This window comes from Paramormyrops kingsleyae, chromosome 15, assembly GCF_048594095.1.
Source record: "Paramormyrops kingsleyae isolate MSU_618 chromosome 15, PKINGS_0.4, whole genome shotgun sequence".
In the NCBI taxonomy this organism is placed as follows: Eukaryota; Metazoa; Chordata; class Actinopteri; order Osteoglossiformes; family Mormyridae; genus Paramormyrops; species Paramormyrops kingsleyae.
Window position 1 is genome coordinate 14,382,464 of NC_132811.1, and position 26,466 is coordinate 14,408,929.

The 26,466-nt window shown below is 44.6% G+C and overlaps 1 protein-coding gene across 1 annotated transcript in view; it reads right to left on the reverse strand.

The window, feature by feature from the left end:
• The window catches only part of hmcn1 (hemicentin 1), a 103,967-nt gene that overhangs the window by 21,838 nt on the left and 55,663 nt on the right, over nucleotides 1-26,466 (reverse strand). The window contains exons 27-64 of the mRNA XM_072699844.1: nucleotides 25,526-25,798; nucleotides 25,329-25,424; nucleotides 24,736-24,930; nucleotides 24,519-24,649; nucleotides 24,140-24,287; nucleotides 23,939-24,065; nucleotides 23,529-23,683; nucleotides 23,159-23,437; nucleotides 22,690-22,971; nucleotides 21,268-21,376; nucleotides 20,457-20,626; nucleotides 19,034-19,188; nucleotides 18,831-18,954; nucleotides 18,635-18,736; nucleotides 18,252-18,428; nucleotides 17,288-17,439; nucleotides 16,716-16,839; nucleotides 14,593-14,768; nucleotides 14,235-14,331; nucleotides 9,314-9,436; nucleotides 8,793-8,954; nucleotides 8,308-8,589; nucleotides 7,890-8,057; nucleotides 7,130-7,243; nucleotides 6,920-7,006; nucleotides 6,474-6,665; nucleotides 5,781-5,954; nucleotides 5,351-5,464; nucleotides 5,115-5,257; nucleotides 4,788-4,938; nucleotides 4,387-4,575; nucleotides 3,871-3,984; nucleotides 3,224-3,411; nucleotides 2,671-2,767; nucleotides 2,409-2,570; nucleotides 1,536-1,649; nucleotides 781-983; nucleotides 515-596 (exon numbers count right to left, since the gene is read on the reverse strand). Of these exons, the coding sequence (XP_072555945.1) occupies nucleotides 515-596; nucleotides 781-983; nucleotides 1,536-1,649; nucleotides 2,409-2,570; nucleotides 2,671-2,767; nucleotides 3,224-3,411; nucleotides 3,871-3,984; nucleotides 4,387-4,575; nucleotides 4,788-4,938; nucleotides 5,115-5,257; nucleotides 5,351-5,464; nucleotides 5,781-5,954; nucleotides 6,474-6,665; nucleotides 6,920-7,006; nucleotides 7,130-7,243; nucleotides 7,890-8,057; nucleotides 8,308-8,589; nucleotides 8,793-8,954; nucleotides 9,314-9,436; nucleotides 14,235-14,331; nucleotides 14,593-14,768; nucleotides 16,716-16,839; nucleotides 17,288-17,439; nucleotides 18,252-18,428; nucleotides 18,635-18,736; nucleotides 18,831-18,954; nucleotides 19,034-19,188; nucleotides 20,457-20,626; nucleotides 21,268-21,376; nucleotides 22,690-22,971; nucleotides 23,159-23,437; nucleotides 23,529-23,683; nucleotides 23,939-24,065; nucleotides 24,140-24,287; nucleotides 24,519-24,649; nucleotides 24,736-24,930; nucleotides 25,329-25,424; nucleotides 25,526-25,798 (5,931 nt within the window). The remainder of the gene's footprint in view (nucleotides 1-514; nucleotides 597-780; nucleotides 984-1,535; nucleotides 1,650-2,408; nucleotides 2,571-2,670; nucleotides 2,768-3,223; nucleotides 3,412-3,870; nucleotides 3,985-4,386; nucleotides 4,576-4,787; nucleotides 4,939-5,114; nucleotides 5,258-5,350; nucleotides 5,465-5,780; nucleotides 5,955-6,473; nucleotides 6,666-6,919; nucleotides 7,007-7,129; nucleotides 7,244-7,889; nucleotides 8,058-8,307; nucleotides 8,590-8,792; nucleotides 8,955-9,313; nucleotides 9,437-14,234; nucleotides 14,332-14,592; nucleotides 14,769-16,715; nucleotides 16,840-17,287; nucleotides 17,440-18,251; nucleotides 18,429-18,634; nucleotides 18,737-18,830; nucleotides 18,955-19,033; nucleotides 19,189-20,456; nucleotides 20,627-21,267; nucleotides 21,377-22,689; nucleotides 22,972-23,158; nucleotides 23,438-23,528; nucleotides 23,684-23,938; nucleotides 24,066-24,139; nucleotides 24,288-24,518; nucleotides 24,650-24,735; nucleotides 24,931-25,328; nucleotides 25,425-25,525; nucleotides 25,799-26,466) is intronic.

Below are 26,466 nucleotides of genomic sequence, written 5' to 3' on the forward strand. Positions count from 1 at the left end.
TAAACCCTCTGTATTTACTTTCATGAAGTAGTCTTTTGATTGCAGACTTCAGCAAAGCATATTCCTTCTTTTTTGACTATTGACTTAATGTTTCTGCTATCTCTCTGATGGGTTTGTTCTGTTTTCTCAGCATAATGATGGTCTGCTTCACATGCACTGACAACTCTATGGCTCTCAAATTGAGGGTTCACAGCAGCAGTCCGTACCGTTTACCTGTTTAATTGTTAATAAAATTACGACAAAAGAGCTCACACCTGGCTATGAAACAGCTTGTAGGTCAATTGCCAATGAGTCCTTACAAATTAAGTATACTAACGGCTGTGACATCTAAACAGCTAATATATTTTTGTTAAAACGCTTGAATTAAAAATTAATTGTATGTATGTCACTGTTCACTGTTCTGTTATTGCTAATTTTTATTCTTCAGTGTTGTACGTTGCTTTGGTCTACAGGGAGGTAAGCAAATATTACATTGTATTTGTACAAAAGACGATGTCTGCTGAGGACCTCTTACCATAAATGTTCAAATGAAAGTTCTTGTCCACCTGCCCTGCGACATTAACAGCCTTGCAGACGTATTGGCCCGTGTCAGATACCTACAGGGCAGAAGGTCCGCCAGTCAATGAGCGTCAATGAGCAGGGTCAACACTGAAGATTCTAGATGCTTTGTTGGCCATGTTCAAGAAGTGCATCGTAATACCTACTCTTTCATGCACAATGATTACCACAGTGTACATTATAATGAACAAAGAAGCAGAAGGATCGCGTGTCACCATGTACCTCAGCACCCTTGATCTCCAGCATCTGTCCACCTGCTAGGATCTGGAGGTTCCCTGACTCTGTAACCATCCTCCCGTTCTTGTACCATGTGATGGTGGGCGGTGGCACAGCATTGGACTCACACTCCAGAGTCACCGAGTTCCCCACCCTCACGCTCACCTGTACCGGCTGCTCGCCGCTGCTGTCCCTGATGCTGGGGGGCACTGGGGAGAGTAAACCAGGGAAATGTTCTCCTGACAAGCCCACAGAAAAAGCCTGATGACAGCCCCAGATAATGCAGGAATGACTCTCGCAACTTGGAAACAACAGGAGCAGCTCTCTGAACAAGAAAGGAAGACGCTGGTCAAGCTGCTGGAAGAATCTCCTTGGAGAAAATCCATGTTGAGTCTGAGATGTAAATCATCTACTTTTTCAGGGGTTGGACTCTTGTTTTGTTTTTTTTAAGGTCCATTCCATTCATAGAACTATGGCACGTTTTCAATGTCTCTAGGCAACGGAGCCCACAAACCACTTAAATTGTCGGAAATGTTATGGGATTCGTCTACAAGACCCCCTTTCCTCACATGCCTATTTGGAATGACCAGAATTCCACCAATGCTGCTGAACCATTTTTGAGAAATGATCACTATCTCACCACACCAGGGGAAGAGCTTAAGCAAACAACTGTGAGCTTATCCAGATTTAATCCTGATGACACAATTATGTCTTTTTCCAGATGGGACACAGCGGCTAGTCAGGGGGGAGCAGATACTGACCAAAGACCATGAGGGAGATGAGCTTCTGGGCCTCTCCTGCAGGATTCATGGCCACACAACGATACTTCCCACCATCAGATATCTTTGCTCGCAAGAGCTGCAGGATGCGCCCCCCTAGAATTAGAAACTATGTTAAGTCATTATCCATCCATCCATCCATCCATTCATCCATCCATCCATCAATCAATCTTCAAAATGCAGATCTTGTGGAGGGACTTGGAATGTATCTCAGATAGTAAATTTTCATTCTCATTACCCTGTCTATTGCAGAATGACATATCTTTTCTAAATCATATCTAAAATAGCTTAGGGCATAAGGTATACGTACACCTTGAATGGGATTCCATCATTGGACCATTATTTAAGAATCTAATCTGCTCATTCTATGTGTTTATTCCCTGCAATAAACTGCCATCCTGTCTAAGGTGCCCCCTGGGCCTTGACCTGCGCTTGCTGGAACAGGTTCCAGGCTTACCATGAACACATATCAGATAAGCCATTCTGGACGGTGGATGTGTGGATGAATGAAGGCATCATTATTTAGCATTTTAAGAAACCCGTCCATCTGCAGTTACTTTGAAGTAGGAGTTTAGGATTGTATCCATGTAAACAGCTGGGTAATTTATTAAAATAAAATGTTATAAATAAGGCACATAACGTTTTGGCTAAAATTCTGGAATGCATTCATGCCCTGGACGCAGTGGGAGACAGCATTAGGATTTCTGAGGAATGGTAACAGGACTGGAACAAACCTCAAAGAAACTGATGAGGTTCACATTCCCAGCTGGTAGGTAAACATTAAAGGAACTGCAATTTCATTTATCAGCCACGGGGTCTGTTCCTCAATGCCAATGAAGTGCGAGTCATTGTCACCTGGCATAATGAGGGCATTGGTGTTTCCCTGGACTGGCTCCCTGTCCTTCAGCCAGCTGAGGGTGGGCGGTGGGAATCCGGTGATCTCGCAGGTCAACGAGATGAAGTTGTTCACCACCACCGTCAAGTTTTCAAAGTCCACTCCGATGACGGAAGGGGGCACTGGAGATGAGGTTGGGTGGCAGGGGTCAGTTGCCAGTTGATCATGCACACAAAACACCACCAACCAAAGAGGCTTACCAAGGATTTGTACTATACTCACCATGAACGTTAAGGTTGAATGACTTCTCCGCACTGCCGGCCACGTTCTCGGCCACGCAGGTGTACCGGCCCGTGTCTGTAATGCGGGCGTTCAACACCTAAGGGTGGGCAGGTGTTAGCGTTGGCGTCAGGTTTCCATTGGACGGCTTTAAACATTGCTCTGAGGACCATGTGGTCACCAAGGGCACAAAGGGCACTGAAATCACAACCCTACACATTTTCGGATCACTACCTCTGCAGCAACCTGAGCACTAACGAGAAAACAGCTCAGAGATCGTACAAACCCTGAGTCTCATCTGCTAGCATTATGTAGTGAGAAGCACAGGAAATAACGTATTGGGATTGTATTGATCATATGTGAAAAGCAAGCAAGAGGTGGGAAGGACAATATAATTGTCGGATTGTTTCTTTAACGTTATGTCATCTATTGTACTGTTCTGTTTAACATTATTACTCTGTGAGATTCTTGCACTATGACAGTCTACTACATCATTTCATTGTGCATGCACACAATGACCAAGTTGACTTTGACTTTGAAAGAGGGGTCTGTTCACCTGCAGAGTCCTCCCATTGGTCAGCAGCTGGTGGTTGCCATTGGCGATCAGCGGTTGGCTGTCCTTGAGCCATGTGATCTTTGGGGCGGGGTGGCCATCCACATGACACTCCAGCGCCGCCGTTTTGTTAACCAGCAGGGTTATCTCTTCAGGGAGGTCCATATCGGCACCTCTGATCGAAGGAGGAACTGAGATACAGCACAAAATTTCACTACTCACTCCATAACAAGCACCTATTTCACTGCAGGTACCCCCTATATTTAATTTAATTTAATTCTGATTTTGCAAATAGCCTTTGCCCAAGCTATACAAAGACAACTCTCTGTTTTTCTCAGAGAGGAAATGGAAAAAATATGTAATAAAACATTCTTTAAAAACTCCAGGAAGGAGAATTGTAGTGATTTAACAGTCTTCTGTGAGCAGATCAGTGTTTTTTTACAGGATGCCTCTTAATTATAAAGTCCTTTCCTGTTTCAAAGTGTGACAGCCCAGCGGTCTGCATAATTATTATTCCAAGCAGTTATCTGTCCAGGTACTCACTCCCGCAGGCCAGCCGTGTCACATGACCCTGGGCGGCCCAGTCGTTTCTACAATTAACACCCCCCAAGAACCCAACTGTGCTGCCATCCGGACAGGCTGTTACTCACGCAGCACCCTGACATCGTATTGGATGGAGTCCTCTCCAGCTTCGTTGATCGCCACGCACGAGTACCTCCCAGAATCCTCTGCTTGAGCCCGGGGGATCTGTAAAACACGTCCCCCTGCAGCAGAAATGAGTGTAAGACAGGCGACTGAAATTCTCTGTGATCTCTCTCCTCCAGGTCTTTCAGAACCACGTACTAGTCCCATATTGAAGCTCAATAATGTTTAATAATGTCAAAACATAAAAACTGCACAGATATCACTGCCTGCACTGCTTCTACCAGCACCAGGATTACAGACAGCACTGGACTTTTATTATAAACACCACTCATCCATTTATTTACATTCTCATTCTCATCCATCAATTTATTTATTCATTTGTTTGTTTATTCCTTACACAGTATTCTGTTTGATCAACATTCTGTTTGTATACTGAGTTCACTGTTTACACTATGTGGACTGTGTTTGTACTTTATTTCATGTCATCTCATGCCATCTCATCACCCTATATTGTCCTTTACCCGGCAGGATCAGCACTCTGTCGCTTGAGGCCAGTGCCCTGCCGTCCTTGTACCACGTCAGCATCGGTGGGGGAACTGCATTGGTCTCGCAGTACAATAAGATGGCGTTGTTCTGAACCACGTCTCGGGTCTCAGTGATTGGTGAGGACTTGTTTCCTGCTCCGCCAGGTCTCTGGAAACTTGGAGGAACTGCAAGAAACAAAACAAAAAAAAAATAACACTATTTAAAAAAATGTACTTTTGCTTATGTCCGGAAACATTAGGAATTCCCAGATAAGGCGAAAATACTGGACTATACAGGAAAGCAGTTTTATTCATATCAGTTTATGAAATCACCACTAGGAGAAGCTGAATTGAATGAGACCTGGTCAGAGTGTCACTATAACAGGAACACATTTCACCTTGTATATTTACATCAAAGTCCTTCTCGTCCTCCCCAGCGATATTGGTGGCGACGCAGGTGTACCGTCCCGTGTCAGACACCTGGGCGTGTTTTATCTGGACTACACGCCCATTGGTAGAGATGGTCACATGATGGTCTGCTATAAGGAGCTGATAGGATGAATAAAAAGGGTAAATTGATCACATTCAATGGACGATTTGACCGCTCTTTGGGTGGTGTGTGTATGTGTATTTTGTTGTGTGCGCGTGTTTGTTCACGTGAAATGTGTTCGTGTGTTTGAGCATAAACATCAACCTATCGTATGTGTGTGTGGATATGTACCCACCTGTCCGTCTTTATACCATGTGAGTTTGGGGATGGGAACGGCTTGGGCCTCACACTCCAGGGTCAAGGTGTTGTTGACCTTGATCTTCACCTCCTTCTGGGAGAAGCCCTCTGTGTCATGGTTTTTGCTGATGACCGGGGGAACTGCATGGGACGCACAGGAAGCCACTTCACGCTAAACAGATGCCAGCTGTAGCCACAGGAAGACAGAGATGAGCTATGCAGCATGGCACTCACGGTACACCTTGACCTCATAGTTCTTCAGGGTTTCTCCGGCTTCATTGGTGGCCACGCAGGTATACCGACCAGCATCCTCCTCCTTGGCATTGAGGATCTGCAGAGTCCGTCCACCTGGGTACAAGTCATGAGAAATGCCTATTAAAGCACTGCTTTGACCGCAGGGTTAGGGTTACAAAGGATGTTACAGACATTTTAAAAGAAGAAAAACAAAAGAAATTTTTAAAAGCACACAAGAAATTAAAACAAGCACAAAAAAACAAACAAATAAATAACACAATAAAAGCAGAACTACAGGACTTTAACTACCCACATTCTCCATAGAGATGTTTGTTTTAGCCCCTACCTCACCCGGGACTCAACATGGACACTAGCCACAACTCAGCGGGGACATCGATGCATTATACTGTTATTACAGGTGACCTCTGACCTGGCAGGACCCGCACATTGCGGTTTGACTCGAAGGGGGTGCCGTCCTTTAACCAGGTGATGATTGCAGGTGGGTAACTCTGTGCCTCACACACCAGGGAGGTGGGACTGTTGAGGGTTACAGTTACTTCCTCAGCAGACCCATCTGGACCGGCCCCTGGGATTGTGGGGGACACTGTACACAGCATGGCATGAGCTTCTGTGTGTAAACACACACACACCACACACACGCTGTACCCACAGCACAACCCTGCATCATTACCTCAGAGAAACATATTACAATCTGCTTTTATCCAGGTTCCGTCCACCCAGAAATGTGCTGTAACCCAACACAAATTTCACCTAATAAAAGATGCTGCCCTAACAGCAAACATTCTGCCATCAAGTGTCTGCATAAAAACATTACGGCTCTCTGACAAAGACTTATCACCATTAAAAATGCACAAGTATAATTCCACATAGATTGCAAAATAAAATCTCACAAATTGTAAACCACTAAATTGTCTACATATTCTGGTTTTGTCGATTAATTAATTGTTACTTTACGTGAAGCTTAGACCTCGTGTTACTCAAACAGCATGTGTTGTATGGTACAAAAGCTGGACCCTCTCTGGGAGTCATAGTCCAACTCCTGACCCACTTTCGAAGGTCCTGCCGAATTTTAGTGTCACTTGCACGACATCCTTCCCCCTACCCAGAACGTTGAGATTGAAGTGCTTGCTCCGGTCTCCAGCTGTGTTGGAGGCCAGGCAGCTGTACATGCCCGTGTTGGCCACCTGGACATTGGAGATCTGCAAGTAACGCCCACTGGACAGCACCTGGTGCTGCTGGTCCTCCACCAGTGGCTCCCTATTCTTCAGCCAGTTTATCTCTGGCATGGGGTTACCTAAAAACAGGGCAAGACATGTCAGAGTTCATACCGAATTAGAGAACACAGCAGAACATGGAATGATAGAAACACCTCATGAGGCATTGTTATCTATACATACATTACAACATGACCCTACCCTGAATAGATAGATAGAAAGATAGATAGATAGATAGATAGATAGATTTATTTATTAATTTAAATACTGCAGAAGCGAAATTGAAAGTAAATGCATAGACTTCCACTGTGAGCTTTAATGATAAATTCCATACCTGTGACCTCACATGTCAGTGTCACATTTTGATTTTCTTTCACTTTGATGTCACTGATGGACCCGTCATCTGTAATGCTTGGCGGTACTGCAATGGAAGAGAGAAACACTATTGGGTATACTAACCCTAACACACTCTGTGGTCTACAACTGAAAGGATAAAAAGGGTATAGTGGTCTTCCAGCTCGTGGAAGTCTCTCCAGTCATTTACCAAGAATCTCAAGGTCAAAGTTCTTCCGTTCTTCCCCAGCAGTGTTGGATACGACACAAGTGTATCTCCCAGCATCTTCCACAGCAGCATGTATCAACCTCAAGGTCCGTCCACCTGGGGAACAATATAACATGAAAAGCTCTTATAAATCCTGAAAAATCTAGTCTTGTACGGAATTCAATGCAACCTACATGAATTATTCTAGTAATTCAGCAGAAACAGGACATTGCAAGCTAACAGCTATTCAGATCTTCTGCAACAGAGATCAGACCTCAATATCTCCCCTTCCACAATATTTTGAAAGTGGCAATTATCATTAATTATCCAATCACCTGTGTGGACTTTTAAAAATAACCCAGAACAATAAAATAAGCTCCTTAGATATGGGGTCTTTCAAAGTGAAATGATTATCAATTATATCAAGAAATTGTTATTGTACAAACAAAAATTGAATCTGTTATAGCCCTGACAAATTTACAGTGGAATTAGTTTCTGCTTCCTGTGATTGAGGAACCATTTTAGAGAAGCGATCATTTCAGGAGAATTATCTGCCTGGGCAAATGCTTTAATTCATTTATCTCATTAGTGAGCTGACATATAATCTTGATTGGACATTTAAATAACCCTGAAAGTAATTAATATTGTGATGCAAATTAATTATTTTCCGACACTACTATGGGAACTGAAAGTTCCAAATCAATTAGACAAAAAAAGCTTTGAGGCTAATTTCATGCATAGAACCCAGAGAGAGAGCTCTCACCTGAGATGACTCTGACAGAGCCGGACACACTGATAGGTTGTCCATCCTTCAGCCAGGTTATGGCTGGGAGGGGGATCCCTGAGGCCTCACATGACAGAGCCACGGGGTTCTTCACAACCACACTCACGTTCTCAGGTACTTCAGTCTGCCCACTGATGCTGGGAGGTACTACGGGTAGGAAAGAACATACACTGACCATCAAAACAAGGATCATGACCAAGGTACGTCATTACAAAGATTGTTAGGTGGTAAAAATTTATACTGTGAACAGTGATTCAACTCTCTGACGATTTGTAGCAAATGCAGAAAACATTCTGGTTTATTATCAATGCATAATGAAAATGGTGTGAAACAGGAATCTCAAATGCATCTTAGAAGGGTGAAACACTAGATTACTGGTTGGGTGTAGGACACTGACCGTGCACATTGACGTTGTGCTTGCTGTCCGCCTGTCCTGCCAGATTGACGGCCACACACACGTAGCGTCCTGTGTCTGACACCTTGGAGTCCTTGATCTGCAGTAGCCGACCTTCATTGAGGATGGTGACCCCCCTACCGCTCACCAGGGGGCGTCCGTCCTTCAGCCACGTCAGTGCGGGGCGGGGGACCCCGTCGGCCTCGCACTGGAGGGTGATGCTGTTTCCTCGTGTCACTGTCACGTCACTGGGCTGCCTCCCGCTGTTTCTGATGGAAGGGCGAACTGAAGTGAGAAGACGAAATAAGTTCATGACAATTCTTCTGATGAACCAACAACTAATTGGCTTTGCCAACGTAAAGTTATATGATACGATACCAGATGATAAAATCTTATTATTGGCTTAATTAATTGTTATAGCCTCCTAGTTGTCATGAAGCTTTGTGTTCTTTTTTGTTGAATAATTTAATTGTAAACGGGTACGATACCGTAGACTTGAAGGCTGTACTCCTTTGTGGTGTTACCAGCCACGCTGGAAGCTGTGCAAGTGTAGGAAGCAGAATCAGTCCTCTCAGCAGTGGAGATCTGCAGCTGCCGGCCCCCGGACAGTATGCGAACCCGGCTTCGCGAGTCAGTCCGCAGCTCGGCACCTGGACACAGGAGCAGATCCAGAGATGTCAGTGAGAGGAGGCCCTTACAGAAAGCATCCCCAGGCAGGGGAAGAACTATGCTTAGGTGGCTCAGCAAAATGACTGAAAGAAAATGGAAAGACAAATTTAAATGACAGCTGAAACAAGAAACCTATAAGACTGCGACAAGCATTATTTCAGGTACACTATGGATTAATGACAGAAAACCTTGCAATGTTAGATATTTGTCTTTTTTTGTATTTTTGCTTTGTGTAGCTGCCACTTTAAGTTGTGATGCACTCATCCCTGTAAACACAAGTGCTCTCTGCTGGACAGGTAGAAATCTTGCTTACGTAAGGACCAACAGTGTGATCTCTTACCATCTTTCTTCCAGGTGAGGCTGGGAGGAGGAATGCCGCTGGACTCACACACCAGAATCATCAGGCTGCCTTCAGTCACAGTCAGGTGGGACACTTCGTCCGACCCGCGAATGCTAGGAGGTACTGGAGATACAAAGAAGTCAGTCACCATATGTCATGTGACAGCATTCACCTTGCGTCAAGCCAAGAAATATATTCAGTCCCATTTTGCCAAATAATTATTACTGTCTTTTTATCCACACCCGAGGTAGAAGATATTCTTTAAAAGTCTAAATTTGTCTTGGCTTACTTCATGCAACAGCTTTTAAACAAAATTTCCAAAAGAACACATTGGATCCAATGAATTTTGCATGTAGGTCAAAGGAAACAGATATTTTAGCAAAAATCCAGATAAGTATTACATTTGGATATGCAACGCGCTTCATTTTCTGACTCTATTGCCATCATGGGACTTGAAAACTGCCAGTAAAAATAATGGTGTTTGACCAGCTCCAGTTATGCGGTTCTGTTATGCTATTTGTGTCACATGGTCCTTTTTCAATGCCTGTCCGGAAGCCTTTGAAAAATACAGGGGTCTTTTTTCAAAGTCTTGCAGAAGTCTTTCTGGAGAGTATGTTAATGAAATGAAAGTATAATTTGGTGAACCTATTTTTGGCAACCTAGGAAGGGACTTCCTCTGACTGTCCTGAAGACAGTATCATCAGCTGTGAAGCTCAGCACATGTGAAAATTCACAGCAGCATCTGATACTCAGGGGAAGAGTCTCGTATTTCTCTCCACGGTCCAGAAAAACTGTTTTATTCCTCCTTGCCCCTGATGAAAGATATCCACTTCCATCCTCTGGGCTGTTTGTTAATGTCTGCTCTGCTCCACCTAGAGACCTCGAGGAAGTCAAGCACTCAGCTAAAGTAAAAGACCATGACAGGGAGTCCACTGCTCGGCAGTATATAGATCCAGCTTCTCATCCATAAAGAAAAGCCATAGTGGATCCGCCATTGTGGTTAGCACTGTTGCCTCACACCTCTGAGACCAGGGTTTGAGTCTCTGCTATGGCTCCATGTGTGGAGTTTGCATGTCCCACTCGTGGGGTTTCCTCCAGGTACTGAGGTTTCCCGCCACAGTCCAGCAATATGCTATGATTAATTAACTGCAGATACCAAATTGCCTGTTGCTGTACGTGTGTGAGTGAATGGTGTGTGAGTGACTGGTGTGTGAGTGTGCTCTGTGATAGGTCGGCACCCTGTCTTGGGTTGTTCTCTGCCTTGCACCTGTAGATTCAGGGATAGGTTCCAGAGCCCCTGTAACCCTGAATAGGACAAGTGGTTACAGAGATGGATCTATCATTTATTGCAAATTAGAAGTAACAATCTGACCTCTAGACAGACCTTCAATAATAATATAATTTTGGATTAGCAGCACGGCCCTCTGCTGGTAGCCCTGTAGCTGCACACCTTGTGTACATGTGGCTTTTGTAGGTTCACTCTAACTGTGAGTCTCCACCAGATACCCAGTTTCTGTGTTTCAGTTTCTTCCTACAGTCCAAACGTATTCATCTTGATGAACTGGTGTGTGTGTGTGTGTGCGAGCGGGTTTACCTATCCTTATGGGGACATAACGTTATGTCCCCATAAGGTGATAAATATCTGTTTTTTTTTCCCTTATGGGGACCGGTTTCCTGGTCCCCATAAGGGAAAACTCTATTTTATAAAAATCGGTGACTGCTATGAAAAAACTAAAAATGCAAAAACTCTAGTATTTTGTTTGGTTACTTATGGTTATGGTTAGGGCAGAGTAGGGGTTAAGGTTGTCATAGTTAGCATTAGCATGTTTCCCATTGAAATGAATGAGCGATCCCCATAAGGATATGTTTACCCTACATGTGCGTGTGTGTGAGTGTGTGTGTGTGTGTGTGCTCCATGATAAACCAGCATCCTGTCCAGGACGTCTCCTGCCTTGTGCTTCCTGGGATAGGCTCCAGGTGCTGGAACCCTGTACAGGATAAGCCGTTATGGGAAATGGATGAATGGAAATTTTAATGTTGGAATCGGTCACTCAGCCAAAACCATGTCCAACCCTGATGACCGTATGTGTACAGAAAGCTATTCTAGTCTTAATTCAGCCCTGCTGAAGGTACTGTGCAGAAATGGTGAGCAACTTTCCCAGAAGGTTCGTCTTGAAAAGGCAACTGCAAACATGGAAAAATCCCTTCGTAGCACACTAGATCTTGTAGCTCCACTTAAGAAGATAAAGCATAGAGATAAGAAACCTGCCCCCTGGTGCTCTGATCATACACATGAACTCAAACAGGCATCACGCAAGCTAGAGTGCAAATGGCGCTCAACTAGACTAGAAGTTTTCAAATCTGCCTGGAAGCACCTGGAATTTGCCTCTCTAAATACAGACAAGCACAAGTGACTGCTAGGTCTGTGTATCTCTCCAGATTAATAGACGTGAACAAAACCAATCCTAAATTCCTATTTGAATCCGTGGCTAGGTTAACACAGAATTCTTCATTAAACTCGCAAGTCCGGCAAGCTCTTAAGAGTGATGACTTTATTACATTTTTTTATGGTAAAATAACTAAGATTAGACAGACCATCCAGTGCACGTCCTTAGCTACTTACGGTTGCCAGCCTCCGAGTAGTCTTATGCCTACCAATAATGAGATCTTTGAATCTTTCATTCCTATAAAACACTCAGAACTTTTGAGCTTAGTTTCCTCCTGTAAATCCTCTACTAGCCTCATAGACCCAATTTCTACAAAATTCTTCAAGGAAATTGCACCGCAGATTAGACCTACCCTGTAAAATGTGTTAAACTCATCTCTTAGGCTTGTATATGTTCCAAAACCTTTTAAAATGGCTGATATTAAACCTGTCCTAAAGAAACCAAATCTTTAACCTAGTGTTTTAGGAAATTATAGACGTATCTCAAATCTTCCTTTCATTTCAAAGATCATGGAAAAGGTTGTACAGTAGTTCGTCAGTTGTCTTCTTTCCTACAGAAAAATAATACTAATGAATTATATCAGTCTGGCTTTAGACCAAACCATAGCACAGAAACCGCTCTAGTCAAAGTAATGAATGATTTACTTATGGCTTCTGACCGTGGCTGTATATCTCTTTTGGTATTACTAGATTTAACTGCAGCATTCGATACTGTGGACCATAATATCCTCTTGGACTGGTTAGAAGGTGTGATTGGCATTAAGGGGACAGCGCTCTCTTGGTTCTGCTCATATTTAACTGATCACTATCTCGGATTGAGTATAAAATACTGCTATTAATCTATAAAGCACTTAATGGACTTGCACCAGAATACCTTAGTGATCTGCTGACCTCATACAACCCTCCACGCTTGCTTCGTTCTCAATGCACAGGGTATCTGTTAGTACCAAGGGTAGAAAGAGCTACGGCAGGCTGCAGAGCTTTCTCCTATAGAGCTCCTCAGCTGTGGAACGGTCTTCCACCGGATGTGCGGAATTCAGGCTCACTCTCAATATTCAAGTCTAGACTAAAAACACACCTATTTAGTTTAGCTTATAGGGACACTAGTTCTAGCTCTAGCTAACTGCTCACTCCCAGGTAGACCTATAGTGTGAGGTGTAGAGCTGGGTGGGGATCGGTGCCATTGGCTTTGGATAAACTGAATTGACAGTGCTGTCACTCTAGCTTCACAATCGCTTGAGGAATCGCTTGTCAGGGACTCCCCATGCATGCATTCCCACTTGCCTCTCCCTCCTACTTATGCTGCCATAGCCATACTGTATCTGCCGGAGCTTGCACACTGCACTTCATATTGCACTCACCTAACTGTTAGCACTGCCTACAGTCTCCCCTACTTTGACTAATTGCACATTTTATTTCCGCTACTTCTCCTGGGGGGAGCTGCCTGGAGACCTCAATCTATCAAGATATCCTGCACACCCTGCAACATGTGACGTCGCCTCTACCAATGACGTCCGTGCATCCAGCTCGCCGTTCTGCCTGTGTCGTTCTCCATGTATGACCTGCTGCCTGCATTCTGGTTGCCTGGTGATCTGAAGGAGCGTCGGCACCGGCTTGTCATCACCTCCCTGCTCCCTAGTTGTGTCTCAAATCTTATGACTTAGACAGTGTGACTTGGCACTTAGCCATCTCTCCTATTTGACTCTTCTTGCCGGCCCCTGGAGGATGGGCACCCCTTTTGAGTCTGGTCCCTCCCAAGGTTTCTTCCTTCTAGGGAGTTTTTCCTTGCCACTGTCACCTATGGCTTTCTCACTGGGGGCCTTGGGTGGGGATGCTGTAAAGCGCTTTGAGACGATGTAATGTTGTGATAACACGCTATACAAAAATAAATTTGTTTGTTGTTTGTTGTCCTCCTCTTCAGCAACTGTCTTTCAGCATGGCAGAATGCAAAAATGTCCATCATGAAGTCTCATTGTTCAGGAAATCCAAATTGATCAAGCAGTGAGGAATTAATAATTGAATTAAGAAGCCAACAGTGTTAGCAGCCTAAACTGTATCTCCCAAGGTAATTTGGTATGGTAATTCCTTCCAGAAGAAGTATTTGCATCACCAGAAAGATGCCCAGCAGTCCTGGTCTCTTAATGAGTTTTGGTTAGGTATAAAAACAGCAGGCTCAACCATGACTTCACAGTGCACCACGGGAAGCCCTCATGATGGTTTCAGAAGGCGAGGCAGCCCATTAAGCCCTCCACAGACCACTGAGATTATCTCATCTCACTGCTATGACATCCCGTGCCATGCCGCTGACATCACTGAGTATGATGCAATGCAGATGGTCAGTCACAAGCCTGTCCACCCACTCTGGGGAACATCTGTGTCCTGGAAAGAGCCAGACCCTTGTTCTTGACTTGCCATTAGCTGAGAAGATGTGAGATTCTCTTATTGCTGATAAGAAACATGAACTAAGAAACTCACCCCATACATTCAAGTTGTAATGCTTCTCTGTCTTCCCAGCTACATTAGTGGCTTCACAGGTATATCTGCCAGTATCTTGAACTTGAGAGCTGTCAATCTGGAAATAATTCAGGTGTTGAATTGCTTTCATGTTCTATAAATTTATTCAAATGTATTATTTATATACAAATTAAAAATCCACTAAAATTGTCTCTTCCTTATTCTTATATGTGATTCATCTTTGAGGTCTTCTGATAGTCACATGCTGGCAGAAAACAGCTGATTGTTCTGCTTCCATTTCGCACTGGAGTTGTGAAGGGGACCTGTGACACTGACCAGGGTAAGTGGTTAGAAGGATATGAAGAGGGAGAGACATTACCTTCAACATGCTTCCGTCTTCGGACACCCTAAGACCCGGCTTCCTGAACAGTGGCCGCCTGTCCTTACGCCAGGACAGTGTGGGCGGAGGGATGGCATCGCTCTGGCACAGCAGCTCCACGGGCTGCCCCATCAACACAGTGACATTCATCTCCTCCCCCATGATGTTGGGCGGGACTGCAGCAGAACAAACAGAGGGTCAGGCTCAGAGAGAGTAATAATAATAATAATAATAATAACACTTTATTGATCCCTTGTGGAGAAATTCCCTTTTTGCCTACCCCATTTCGCTTTCCATAACAGATAGATATACACTCAAGAGCAAGTTTGGCAGCAAAGGGTGGCCACCTCTAGCAATGCCAGTGGAGCTAGAGGTTACAGGCCTTGCTCAAGGACCAGCAGACATAACTATTCAGCTGAGGCAAGGCTTGAACCAGCGTCCTTCCAATCACAGGCACTGAGGCGAACCCCGCTGAGCCACAAGTTGCCCTCTAAAAAGAAAAGGCTCCACCTCAATGGAAGCAGAGCGCAGATAAACTACGACAGCAGCACAGTTGGGCCCTGGTGGTCCTGGGCCCATTCATTCAGCGTTCACGGAGAGGGATACGGTACGATCAAAAGATCTGACAGGTATGTCTCTGCATGGTCAGATCAATGCAAGGAAAAGTACTGCTGAGAGGCAAATAGATTTTTCTTTCTCTTTGTTCATTTGTTCTTAATAATGCCACAAGTCATTTAAAAACTGCTTAAAAAATATGTTGTTGAGTCTGTAGTGTGATTTTGTTGCCAAGTTGTTATGGGACTGGCTCACTTGATTGTCTGCCGGCTCACCCACGCTACAATTTCTGACTCTGCTATGACTGCTAAATGAACTAAATGCTATCAGTAACCCTGACTGGTAAAAGCATATCACAGCAGAGATGAACCAGAAGTTAATGATGGGATTACCAGGTGCTTCCAATCAGCCATTTGTTTTAACAAGCTTTCCCATTAAGATTAGTAACGCGGACACTGATAGTTTGTGACCCATCACTATCTAAATTTGTAACCAAAATGTTACTGATTTCAGTTGCATAAGGGCTCTCAATTATACCCATATTCAGAGGCCAAGGAATGAGCTATTTCAAGTACACGATTTTTTTCTTGTATGTACCAGAATTTCCTTCTGGGATCACGTTTAATCTTCATGTTTAATCTTAACAAACTACTTATGAAACTGGTGTCTCATACCCCCATCATCACCTTGCTTGACATAGGATTAGCAGAAAATTGTCCCTGATGAGAACAACAATCTGCACTGCACAGTTACATGAAAGGAAACGTCTGGTGTCTCTTTAGTCTGGCCACAATGTCTGGTCACACTGTCTGGCCAATGACAAGATCTGGTACCAGAACAAAGTCCGCCAGTCTTTGAGGTCTCTGGGTGCTGATCTTGGTAACTAATGAGCCAGCACTGTACTGTATGTCATCAGTCTGCTTCTTGGCTCATGCGAATGAGAGACCAACCCCAAGTCGAATACTGTAAACCATTTCCTAGCTTTGCATGCTCTCATCTGTGACCTCTACCCTTCATTATTGCCTTTTGTCAAAACCAAGCATCCATGCCAAATCAAAAACAAGCAGCAGTGCTTTTTAAATCTGCCATGTGTCTCTCTACCTCTAATTCACATCCACACTTTTATACTGACTTCCCAATAGATGCTGAGATCTGGACTTTGCCATGCCTTGTTGCCAGTTTGCTGTCCCTGGTTTTCTTCCACGCAAGAGACAGAAACAGAGCCATAAGCACAGGAACAAGTGTAATTTTCCAGATGCAGGAAGTTGTCAAAGACTGGTAATAATTATAGCGACAAATATGCTCTTGCTGACAGTCTCTTTTGATCATTTTCAAAAACCCGACGGCACAGACTTAATCCTTCAGCAATGGAATCAGCTCATTAATTTCGACTTATACCTCATTAACTCCAACTCAAAGTCATGCTAAAGATATTATTGAGCATGTTAGAAAAGACAGATTTAACTTAGCAAAGAAAGGTGCAAGCAATGACAAAGCTCTCTTGATCTGTTTAGAATGACAGCCACCAGCAAATTTAATTCAGGAATAAAACTGACAACAGGACTTACCATAGACACGAAGATCAAACTCCCTTTGCTGTTCACCGCCCGCGTTCATGGCCACACAAGTATACTGCCCGGCATCAGTCACCTGAGCACTGCTGATGGTCAGAACCCGCCCCCCAAAGAGCACCTGAGAAGACCAGGTGTGCAGGGAGTGATGTCAGAAATGACCAATGGGAAACCACTGCTTCAATACACGCCTACTCAGGGGCCACGGTGTAAGGAAAAGGACCAATCACAAGGCTGCACATTCTAATACTATGATACAACTGCCAGTACCCATTTACAAGGTAGACATTATTTCAACCATTAATCAGTAAGATTTTATCTGCTTTTAAGTCGAGAGAACTGCAGCAGTAAGTTAAACAGTATTATTTAAATATGTAAAATATCAAAGGGTATTAAATAACAGTCCCCTGCCATGTGCTTCTAAGGGATGTCTCAACTCTGACCTTGATGTTGAACTAGATAAGCACTTATGAATGAAAAGATTACCATGGGAATCACTGGCACTGGTCAGTAGGAGATGGATGGATTAAATAGCTATGTGGAAGACCTGGAGGAACACCTAGCTTTACCTGCACACCATCTGAGAAGCTGGAAACGGGACTGTGATCCTTGAGCCAGGTGAGGCTTGGTGTGGGCAGGCCGCTCGCTTCACACTCAAGGCGGACGGGCTCATTGACGACCACGGTGACCGTGCCACTGCTGCTGGTGATGGAGGGGGGCACTGCAGGAAGCGGCAAGATCCACAAAGTCACCCATTTAGAGTGGCACATGGTGTTGTTTTGATCCCATTCGGAACAGCCTAAACGGGGCAAATATCTTACAAGTGCTTGGACTTTAAGGAAGTTGTTAATTCACCAATTGAGGAAAGCCCTGCCTACCTCCAGCAAAGCATTAGCTACTTCAGCAAATAAAGGAGGATGAGCAAGACGGAGAAGGGAAGGGTGGGTGGAGACACTTTGGAGATCTTTGTTGTATTTTTTATTTTTGGATTAGAAGTTGATGTAGATACTAATTTTTGCGTACAATTGAATTTGTATGCTTGGGTTTGTGTTTTTGTTTGTTTTTATGAACTTTGTTTAGAGTTACTAGTCACTTATCTTTTTGTGCTATTTTTGTGTTCTCCTTAAGTTTCTTACCATGGGGCCGTGTGCCTCTTCTGAGTTGTATAGTTTTTGCCAGTTTTCAGTTGAGAGGGAGTTGAATGTTTGTTTCTGATTGTTTTGTATAAGTTAATACAATTCTCTTGTTCGAATTAAATAAGGTTGTTTGGAGTTACCAAATTGCCCATAGGTGTGCAGGTGTGAGTGAATGGAGTGTGAGTGAATGGAGTGTGAGTGAATGTGGTATGAGTGAATGGGGTGTGAGTGAATGGCCGTGATAAGCCGTTACAGACAATGGATGCATGGAATTAAATAAGGCAGTTTGTGTTGGAGCCGGGTTATTTGTCCAACACCATCGTTTGTGGCTTAGTATTCCTACACATGCAGGGGTCATAACAAGTGTGAACACAACACACACCTACATCTGACTCACCGTACACCTGGAGGTGGTAGAAGAGGTCTGCGGTTCCCGCCAGGCTGACTGCCATGCACCTGTATAGACCCGCATCCGACATCTGGGCGTCGTCAATCTCCAGCACCTGGCCGCGGTTCACGAGGGTCACTCCAACCATGCTGGTCAACGGCCGGCCGTCCTTGTACCATGTGATGGCTGGTAAGTCACATGGTGTTGGTAAGTCATAAAAAAAACCCTTCCTAAGAATCCCACATGTGCTAGTCTGCTAATAACTTGGTTTGGGAACAGACTGTTTGGCTGCCTTCTATCCTGTGCTTCTTGGGATATTCTCCAGGCTCCCCACAACAGCGCATTGAATAAGAGGTTATGGAGGATAGATTTATTTCCTTACAGGGAATTACCTGGCAGGGGATTTCCTAGAGCCTTGCACTGCAGCTGAATGGGATACCCAGCGAGTACCGTCTCGTTCACTGTCTGTCCACCTCGGGGGATCATGGGCGGTTCTGGGGACCCAGGGAGATGTTGTATAATGCATGAACGTGTTCATTCAGGATGTGAGGGAGGGCTTCCACAGGCAGCCCATTGGCCACCTCATACCGTGGACACTGAGCCTGATGTGCTGCTGAGTCTCTCCGGCGGCATTGGTGGCCACACAAGTGTACCTCCCAGAATCCTCCAGGACAGCCTTCACAATCTCCAGCACTCGGCCCGCTGACTCCAGCTGTGGACACGGACACGTGTAAACCCGACTACGGCACCCAGAAGAATGGATCAGAACCCAGGCACAGACGCACTGCTACCTTCAGGTGCCCCGGGGTGCTGGTCACGGGGAGGCCGTCTTTCAACCAGGTGATGGTGGGAGTGGGGATGCCGTTAGCCAGGCACTGTAGGATGATGGACTTGTGGAGGATCACGGAGCGATCGGCTGGTCCATTAGAGCGAATCGATGGCGGCACTAGGAGAGGGATGGAGAAATAACATGGTTGTAGACTCAAAGTAGTAATTAACAGAAATATAAATATGGTAATTGCTTGACATAAGACATGCATCATGATTTATTAATGATGACTTAACATGAGATCAGTATGTAACTAAGATTTATTTAGTGGTTAATTAATACATAAGTAATACTATAATACTATATTATTTGTGCCCAGTCAAAGTGTTACCGAAGTAACTATTGTGTGCACCTTTGATATCAATGTTTAATATGAAAATGTTTCAGCAAGAATTAGTATTAAGGTGTAAAGTTATAAAAATCTAACTCAAATATGCAAATATGTAATGCAGGGGAAAGAGAAATCAATATATTAGAATACATGGTTACGCTTCACTTGAGGGGACATGAATAATGTAGTAGTACATGCTTACTTAATGCATTAATTAACTAAGTGTTAGTTACAGATCTCATGCTTGTTCATCATTAATTAATCATGACAGTTCATGTATCCCATTGTCACTGATAACTAATTAGTTAATAATAGAAAGATTTCACGAGGGAGCACAAATACTTAACTCATTTACTACTCAAGAACAAATCATTAACTAATATTGGTTTCCCCATGAAATAGTCAAGATTGATTAATGATGAAAGAACATGGGTTCAGTACTTAACAAACACTTAGTTACTTGTTAATTAATGCATTAAGCAAACGTGTACTACTACATTATATCCTCAAAGCGTTACCGAATACACTGTCACAAAGGTAGTAAATTTAATCAGAAAGATTTCTCATTATTACATAATTTCTTATATTATCAACTCAGTCATTGTGATATTGCATAATTTTAGAAAAATTAACAATAGCAATTGAATAATTGTATTCCATGGATAATAATGTGGATTGAAAGCATGTAGTGTAGTGAGTTTTACTGAAAAATAAAAGTAGTTTAAAACTCCCTGTCACCAAAAATCAAAAGCCTGATGCTCACATGTTCCAATGTACCCAGCACCTCTGTTTTTCATCAGTACCAATACATGCAGTGTTTACCACACACAGCGCATACCAATGACAGCACGCAAATGCACTTACACTGTATTACTTCTCTACGTGTTAAAAAGGAAGAATTTTGTTACCTTTATAGAATGAGATTCTTCCAGTCGAAAGCATTCAGATGAAAACAACATTAAGACATTAATGTATTACTTTGTAAAGACTTGATATTAAGTCTCAGTAGATGTCTTCATTGCAGAAGATCAGACATCCCCCTAATGGTGCCTACCATGCACGACCACGCTGAAGTCCTTGCCCTGGTCTCCAGCCTCGTTCGTGGCCACACACCGGAAGCGGCCCGCATCTGATGCTTGGGCCTGGGAGATGACCAGCTTCCTCCCATTGGCCGTGATCCTGATGCCAGGGCCCTGCTTCATGGGTTGGCCATCCCTCAGCCAGCTGGAAGGCAGAGTTCAGGGGGTTTGTGTTAGCTGGACACGATGACCCTGTTTAACTGCAAGACCAGCTGGGCCAGTTATCTAATTCCATTCCTCACCTAACATCTGTTATGCTGTTGAGAGAATTTACTATAAGATGTATGTGCCCACAAAACAGACTAACTCCTAGTAGACTACTGGACAATTTTTTTAGGTTTTATAGGGTTGGGAAGGTTGCCAGTTCAAATGCTGCAGTCGGTACACTGATTTTGGTATTCGGCCCATCAACCAAACTGTTACCCCTGGATAAAGAGCAAATTTCCAAAACTCACTCAGTCCATTTTTTGTTGGCTTTGAGATGAGACAGCCAGTGACCTACAGTTAGGTTTTCTCATCTAATGTTACAGTACTGGGGACCAAAACTCACTTAGTCCTCATCTAGCACAATGAAGAACCTTTAGATTTCCAAAACTCACTAAGCCCACAGGAATGTTCTCGAAAATACATCCCGTGAGTTTTGTTCTTCGATCTCACTAGGGCAACCCCTGCTTTCTCACCTTTACATTGCTTTGGATAAAAGCATCAATAATGTGATGCTATGTAAATGTAAAACAGGTGGAAGAGTTTGTTCCTGCGCAGAGGATGACAGAAGAGGGCACTCACGCGATGAGGGGCGCCGGTGTCCCAGTGGCATGACATGACAGCTCCAGAGGATTGTTCACGATGACGGTGATGTCCGAGGTCTGATCCCCACCCTCCACCAAAGGTGCCACTGAACAGAAAAGACAAAAGTTTCCCAACATTCCTTACAACAGAAGTTCAGCTGCTTTTGTCGACCCAGTGGAATCTCAGTTCTGTTGGAAAAATAACCCCCAACCCACGGATCCTGGGCTCCAGACAGTGATATGGATCTATGTTTGTCTTGGTAAAGTGTGCAAAAGTCACTTTCTGCAACTGAATTTACAAACCTTTGGGCTTCGGCCATCGAATGTTGCCCAAGAGGACTGGAGACTAGAATTGCTCCTGCAGTGATGTTCGTATCCAGAAATGTGGATGACATGCAAGTGGACATGTGGAAATGCATTCGGGTGAACAGGCAAGCAGATAGACATTGCTGAGCAGGGCAGCCGTAACACTGATTCAGCTATGTTCACCACATCAGTAGAATGGAAATTCCTCCGTGCGACGACTTTTAACAGTATCCTGCAAAGTACCCAGGAAAATGTCCAGCTGTATTAATATTTAGTAATAGTGAGTAGCTTTGGATAAGTATCAGCTGATAAATGTACAGTAAGTCTGCCACAGAAAAGAGGGTTCTCAAAGTAAAAATAAAGATTTCGGCTGGCTTTTTCAGTTTGATATACTTTTCTAAAGATGAGAAGACAGACTGAGCATATGTGACAACAAAACGTACCATTAAATGTAGCAGCTAAGAACCAAAGAGGCAGTTATTTATTGACTTATACTGTAGATGTTCTGCCGGACCGTCTGCTAACAGACAGTCCCAGTCCGTTAACTGAATGTGTTGCCTCCCACCAGTAATGCATCTGGCACTCCTACTGGGAGCGCGCCCATTCAACAGGGACAGAACCACGCCTGGTGACTTTGATTTATGATTTTCTGAAATAAATGAGGATCGAACTGAATACAGCCAACCTGTGGGACTCTCACTAAGCAAACTAATCTGCACATTAGAGCTCTCTTTGCACTTTATTTAAACTGTCTAAGAAGGCTTCATCAGCACATACAACGAATATGGTGCATTACATTAACAGGGCTTTTGATGGATACAGAATCCCTTTCCAACTGGTTACGTCCCAGGGTGCTATGGCAATACTATTGTCCTACACCTCCTAAATGGGGTCATATGATGCTAATGAGGCGGAGTGTCCCCTGCCTTGTGTCCTGTATCCCAGCATAGGATCCAGGCTCATGACCATCTTATATCGGACAAGCAGTTGCAATACAGATATACGATTAAGTACCTTATTTGATACATTGTTTAAGACATTATGTTTGGCACAAGTCACAGCAACTATAATGATCTGCATCCTTGGAGCAAGGTGGTGAAGCAGTTAGGGTTACCTAGAACATTGACATCGTATTTGATCTCTTCTTCCCCGGCAATGCTGGTCGCCACGCACACGTATCTCCCTGCATCTGACGTGGCAGCGCTGGGGATCTCAATCTTCCTGCCTTGTCGCAGGACCCTGACGCTGTCCCCGCTCTTCAGAGGTATACCGTCCTTCAGCCAGGTCAATGTGGGGGGAGGGTGTCCACCTGCCTCACACTCTAGCACCAGAGTCCTACCTGCTAGCACCTTCCTCTTGGCTGGGGTGTCCAGGACCCCCTCTATAGTTGGAGGGACTGGGAAGACGGACGACTGAATTAGTTTGGAACAAAACAAGTCACAGATGACACTTCTTTGCTGCCACTAAAGTGTTCTATTTCACTCTCACTTTCACCAACTTTCAAAGGACATTCATACTTTTCATACTGATATTATGAATTTGTATTCTTATTATTGGACAGAAAAAGGGCAAGTTATTTTTACCATAGACCTCGAGCTTATAGGACTTCTCAGCCGTCCCAACGACACTGGTGGCACGGCAGGTGTATCGGCCGGCATCGGCCACTTGAGCCAGGGGGATCTTCAGGAACTGTCCCCGGTCCACGTAGATGGCGTGGCGGCCCGAGAGGAGGGCTCGCCCGTCCTTGTACCAGGTGATGGCAGGTAGGGGTACGCCACGGACCTCGCACTCCAGCGTCACAGGGGTGTTCAGCAGGGTGGTCACCTCTGCTGTGACATTGGCCCCCTTGATGCTGGGGGGGACTATGTTGAAAGCACAGCAATAGGGTCAGTTTCTGACTAGGGCAGGAGCCGAATGATTGGCATCACACCCACAGGGACCAGAGGGACTCACCATACACATTTAACTTGAAGTCCTTGGACTGCTTTCCCGCCACGTTGGTCACGTCACACTGGTAGTGACCTTGCTCACCCAGACGGGGGCTCCTTATCTTTAGCACCTGGCCCCGGTTCAACAGCTCGAAGTTTGGGTCGCCCAGAAACACTGGTCTGGCTCGAATTAACGTAGCTGCCATTAGCAGTAATTTTGCACAGAAACCTATGCTTTCTCAACATGCTCTATGCAAATCAATCAAGATAGCTTTTCCATTTATTCCTGGTGCACCTCTGAAGAAGCTGCAAACTTGTTTTTCTAACAACTTTATCAATTAGTTTCAATCAAGACAACCATGTCCACCCTCACCAAAAACCGTTAGCATTCAGCAGACATAATATTGGAGTCATTGGGATGATGGAGATACTCACTTGCCGTCCTTGAGCCACTGAATATCAGGGAATGGCTCCCCTTTGACTCTACACTCCAGGCTGACCTCCTGATTGAGGACAGCTGACACGTCCTGCGGGCTGGTGCCGCCGCTTATGCTGGGAGGTACTGAAAAAGATAGTTACAATTAGCATCATGGTTTATCTACATGACTAATGGCATGAACTCCCTCAGAGGCTCACCCAGAACTTCCAGGTTGAAGTCTTTCTCGGTGCTGCCCGCGACATTGATCGCTCGGCAGCTGTAGCGGCCCGCATCAGAGGTGGCTGCCTGCAGGAGCCTCAGAGTTCTGCCCCCCTGCAGGATCTGAACTGAACTGCTGGGGGCTACCTGGAGCCAGAAGCAAGCTTAGGATCTGGAACATACCTCCTGTATTCAGTAGCTTTGCTCATTTCTGTTGTGTTAAAGTGATTTCTATGGGATATTTTCGTGTAATAGCTGCTAAAAATATATGTGAAAAACCTAAGTATAAAAGCATGAAGATAACAGATACAGCAAAAAAATCTAAAATTACATTGTGCCATAGTCACATTTGTATTAGACATATGAAATATTACATACTGGGACGCCATCTTTGTACCAGGTGATAACAGGCGTGGGACTTCCTGTGATCTCACACATGAGGCTGGTGGACTGGCTGAGCACCACTGACACGTTGGCTGGACTCTCGTTATCGCTAACAGCTGGGGGCACTGCAGAGTGGGGGCCAAAATCCGAGGCCTGAGCCAACCACCAACATTAGCCATCTTTAGCCGAAGCCAGAGCCGCAGGGACTCACCATTGACCTTCAGGAGGTACTTCCTTTCAGTGGTGCCTGCGTCATTGACCGCCACGCACACGTACTCTGCACTGTCACGCGGCGACACGGAGGCCAGGGTGAGCAGCGTGCCGTCGCCCAGGATGGACACGCCAGGCTCGCTCCCCGTCAGCTCCTCACCGTTGCGCAGCCACTTGATCACTGGCTTCGGGGTTCCTGCCCCAGGAAGGAGAGATGCTCTCAGGCACGTCCATGAACTGGTTTTACACTGGTTTTACACTGATTTTAACTGATGTACACTGGTTTTTGCTGCTATACTGCTGTTAATATATTTTTATGTATATTCTGTGTTAATTCCACTTTATATTCTATTTTATATTTATTTTCTATTTAGATTTTAGATTTTTAAAGTTTAAGATTTTTAGTATTAATACACTCTGCTGGGCCGATGATGAGTCAATGCAACGTAATTTCATTCTGATGTGCACTAACCGGTGTATGTTCTGAATGCCAATAAAGTAGCTATTCTATTCTATTCTATTCTCAGGCACATCCATAAACACAGAGAAAGTAAAAGACAACAAGGAAACACATGATGAGTTTCCAGACAGAACCTTTTGCCAGGCAGGGGAAGGCAATGCGTTGATTGGCCACTCTTTCCTGTAGGGGGCTGTTAAATGGAGGCTCAGACTCCTCGACAGTCGGGGGGACTAGAGAAGCACAGAGGAGACATTCAGCAAAAAATGTTCGTGCTCTTTAAAATCCTCTCGTGGAAAATGGCACCATGCCGGGGGGGGTAGCGAGGACCCACCTTGGACCTGCAGCTGGATGGACGCCTCATCACGTCCCGCCACACTGCTGGCCACGCAGGTGAACGTCCCCGAGTCCGACAGCTCCGTTTCTGTGATCGTGAGGGTGCCGTCAGGCAGGCTCACGTACTGTCCTCCGTCCACCAGCAGGGCGGCGCCATCCTTCAGCCAGGTGACCACAGGAGTCGGCACCCCCTTCACCACGCAGGGCAGGTCGGCGGGGTGCCCAGCTTGGACCTTCATCACCCTGGGGCCGGCCTGAATCCTCGGGGGAACTGACGGAAGTGAACAGACCAGACTTGGCATCACATTTAATGAGAACAAGCCTTCAACAATCAATAAAAACATTATTATCACAATTGAAATGTCATAATGCATAAAAACCAAATAAAAGGTTCTGCACATGCTATTTACTCCATTTACTGGTGTTTATATTTGCAGTTACAGCAGTATTCCAAAAGTCAGCAAGTGGGACATGTTAGATTTTGTCCTGATGTCCATAATTGTTCCTTAACTACCCTCAGGAATGCACAAAGGCTCCCCACCACTGTGGTGTAATTAAATGCACACCCTGATTACTGTAATTTAACAATCATACAGCGTAATCTTAATTGGAGTCTTCAAACATGTTCGGCTCTCTTAAACATTATAAACAATTCATAAAAACCACACTTGGCACCCAAAATGTCTTTCAAAGCCCATTTTCCTCCCTCTCAAGCACAGGAATTGTATTCCATCAGACTCCTTTCCCAAATGTTTTCAGGCACACTCCGTGTTAATTGTTAGTGTCGGGTATTTCTTTGAAAGCCTGAGGCTGCCCATGGTAATATTGTCACGTGTTCGGAATCTAAGCAACTTAATAAATGACTTTTGTAGGAGACCATGGAAAAGAAAAGGTCCCAACAGAATGTGTACCATAAAATGGCAGAAGTACTATCCGAAG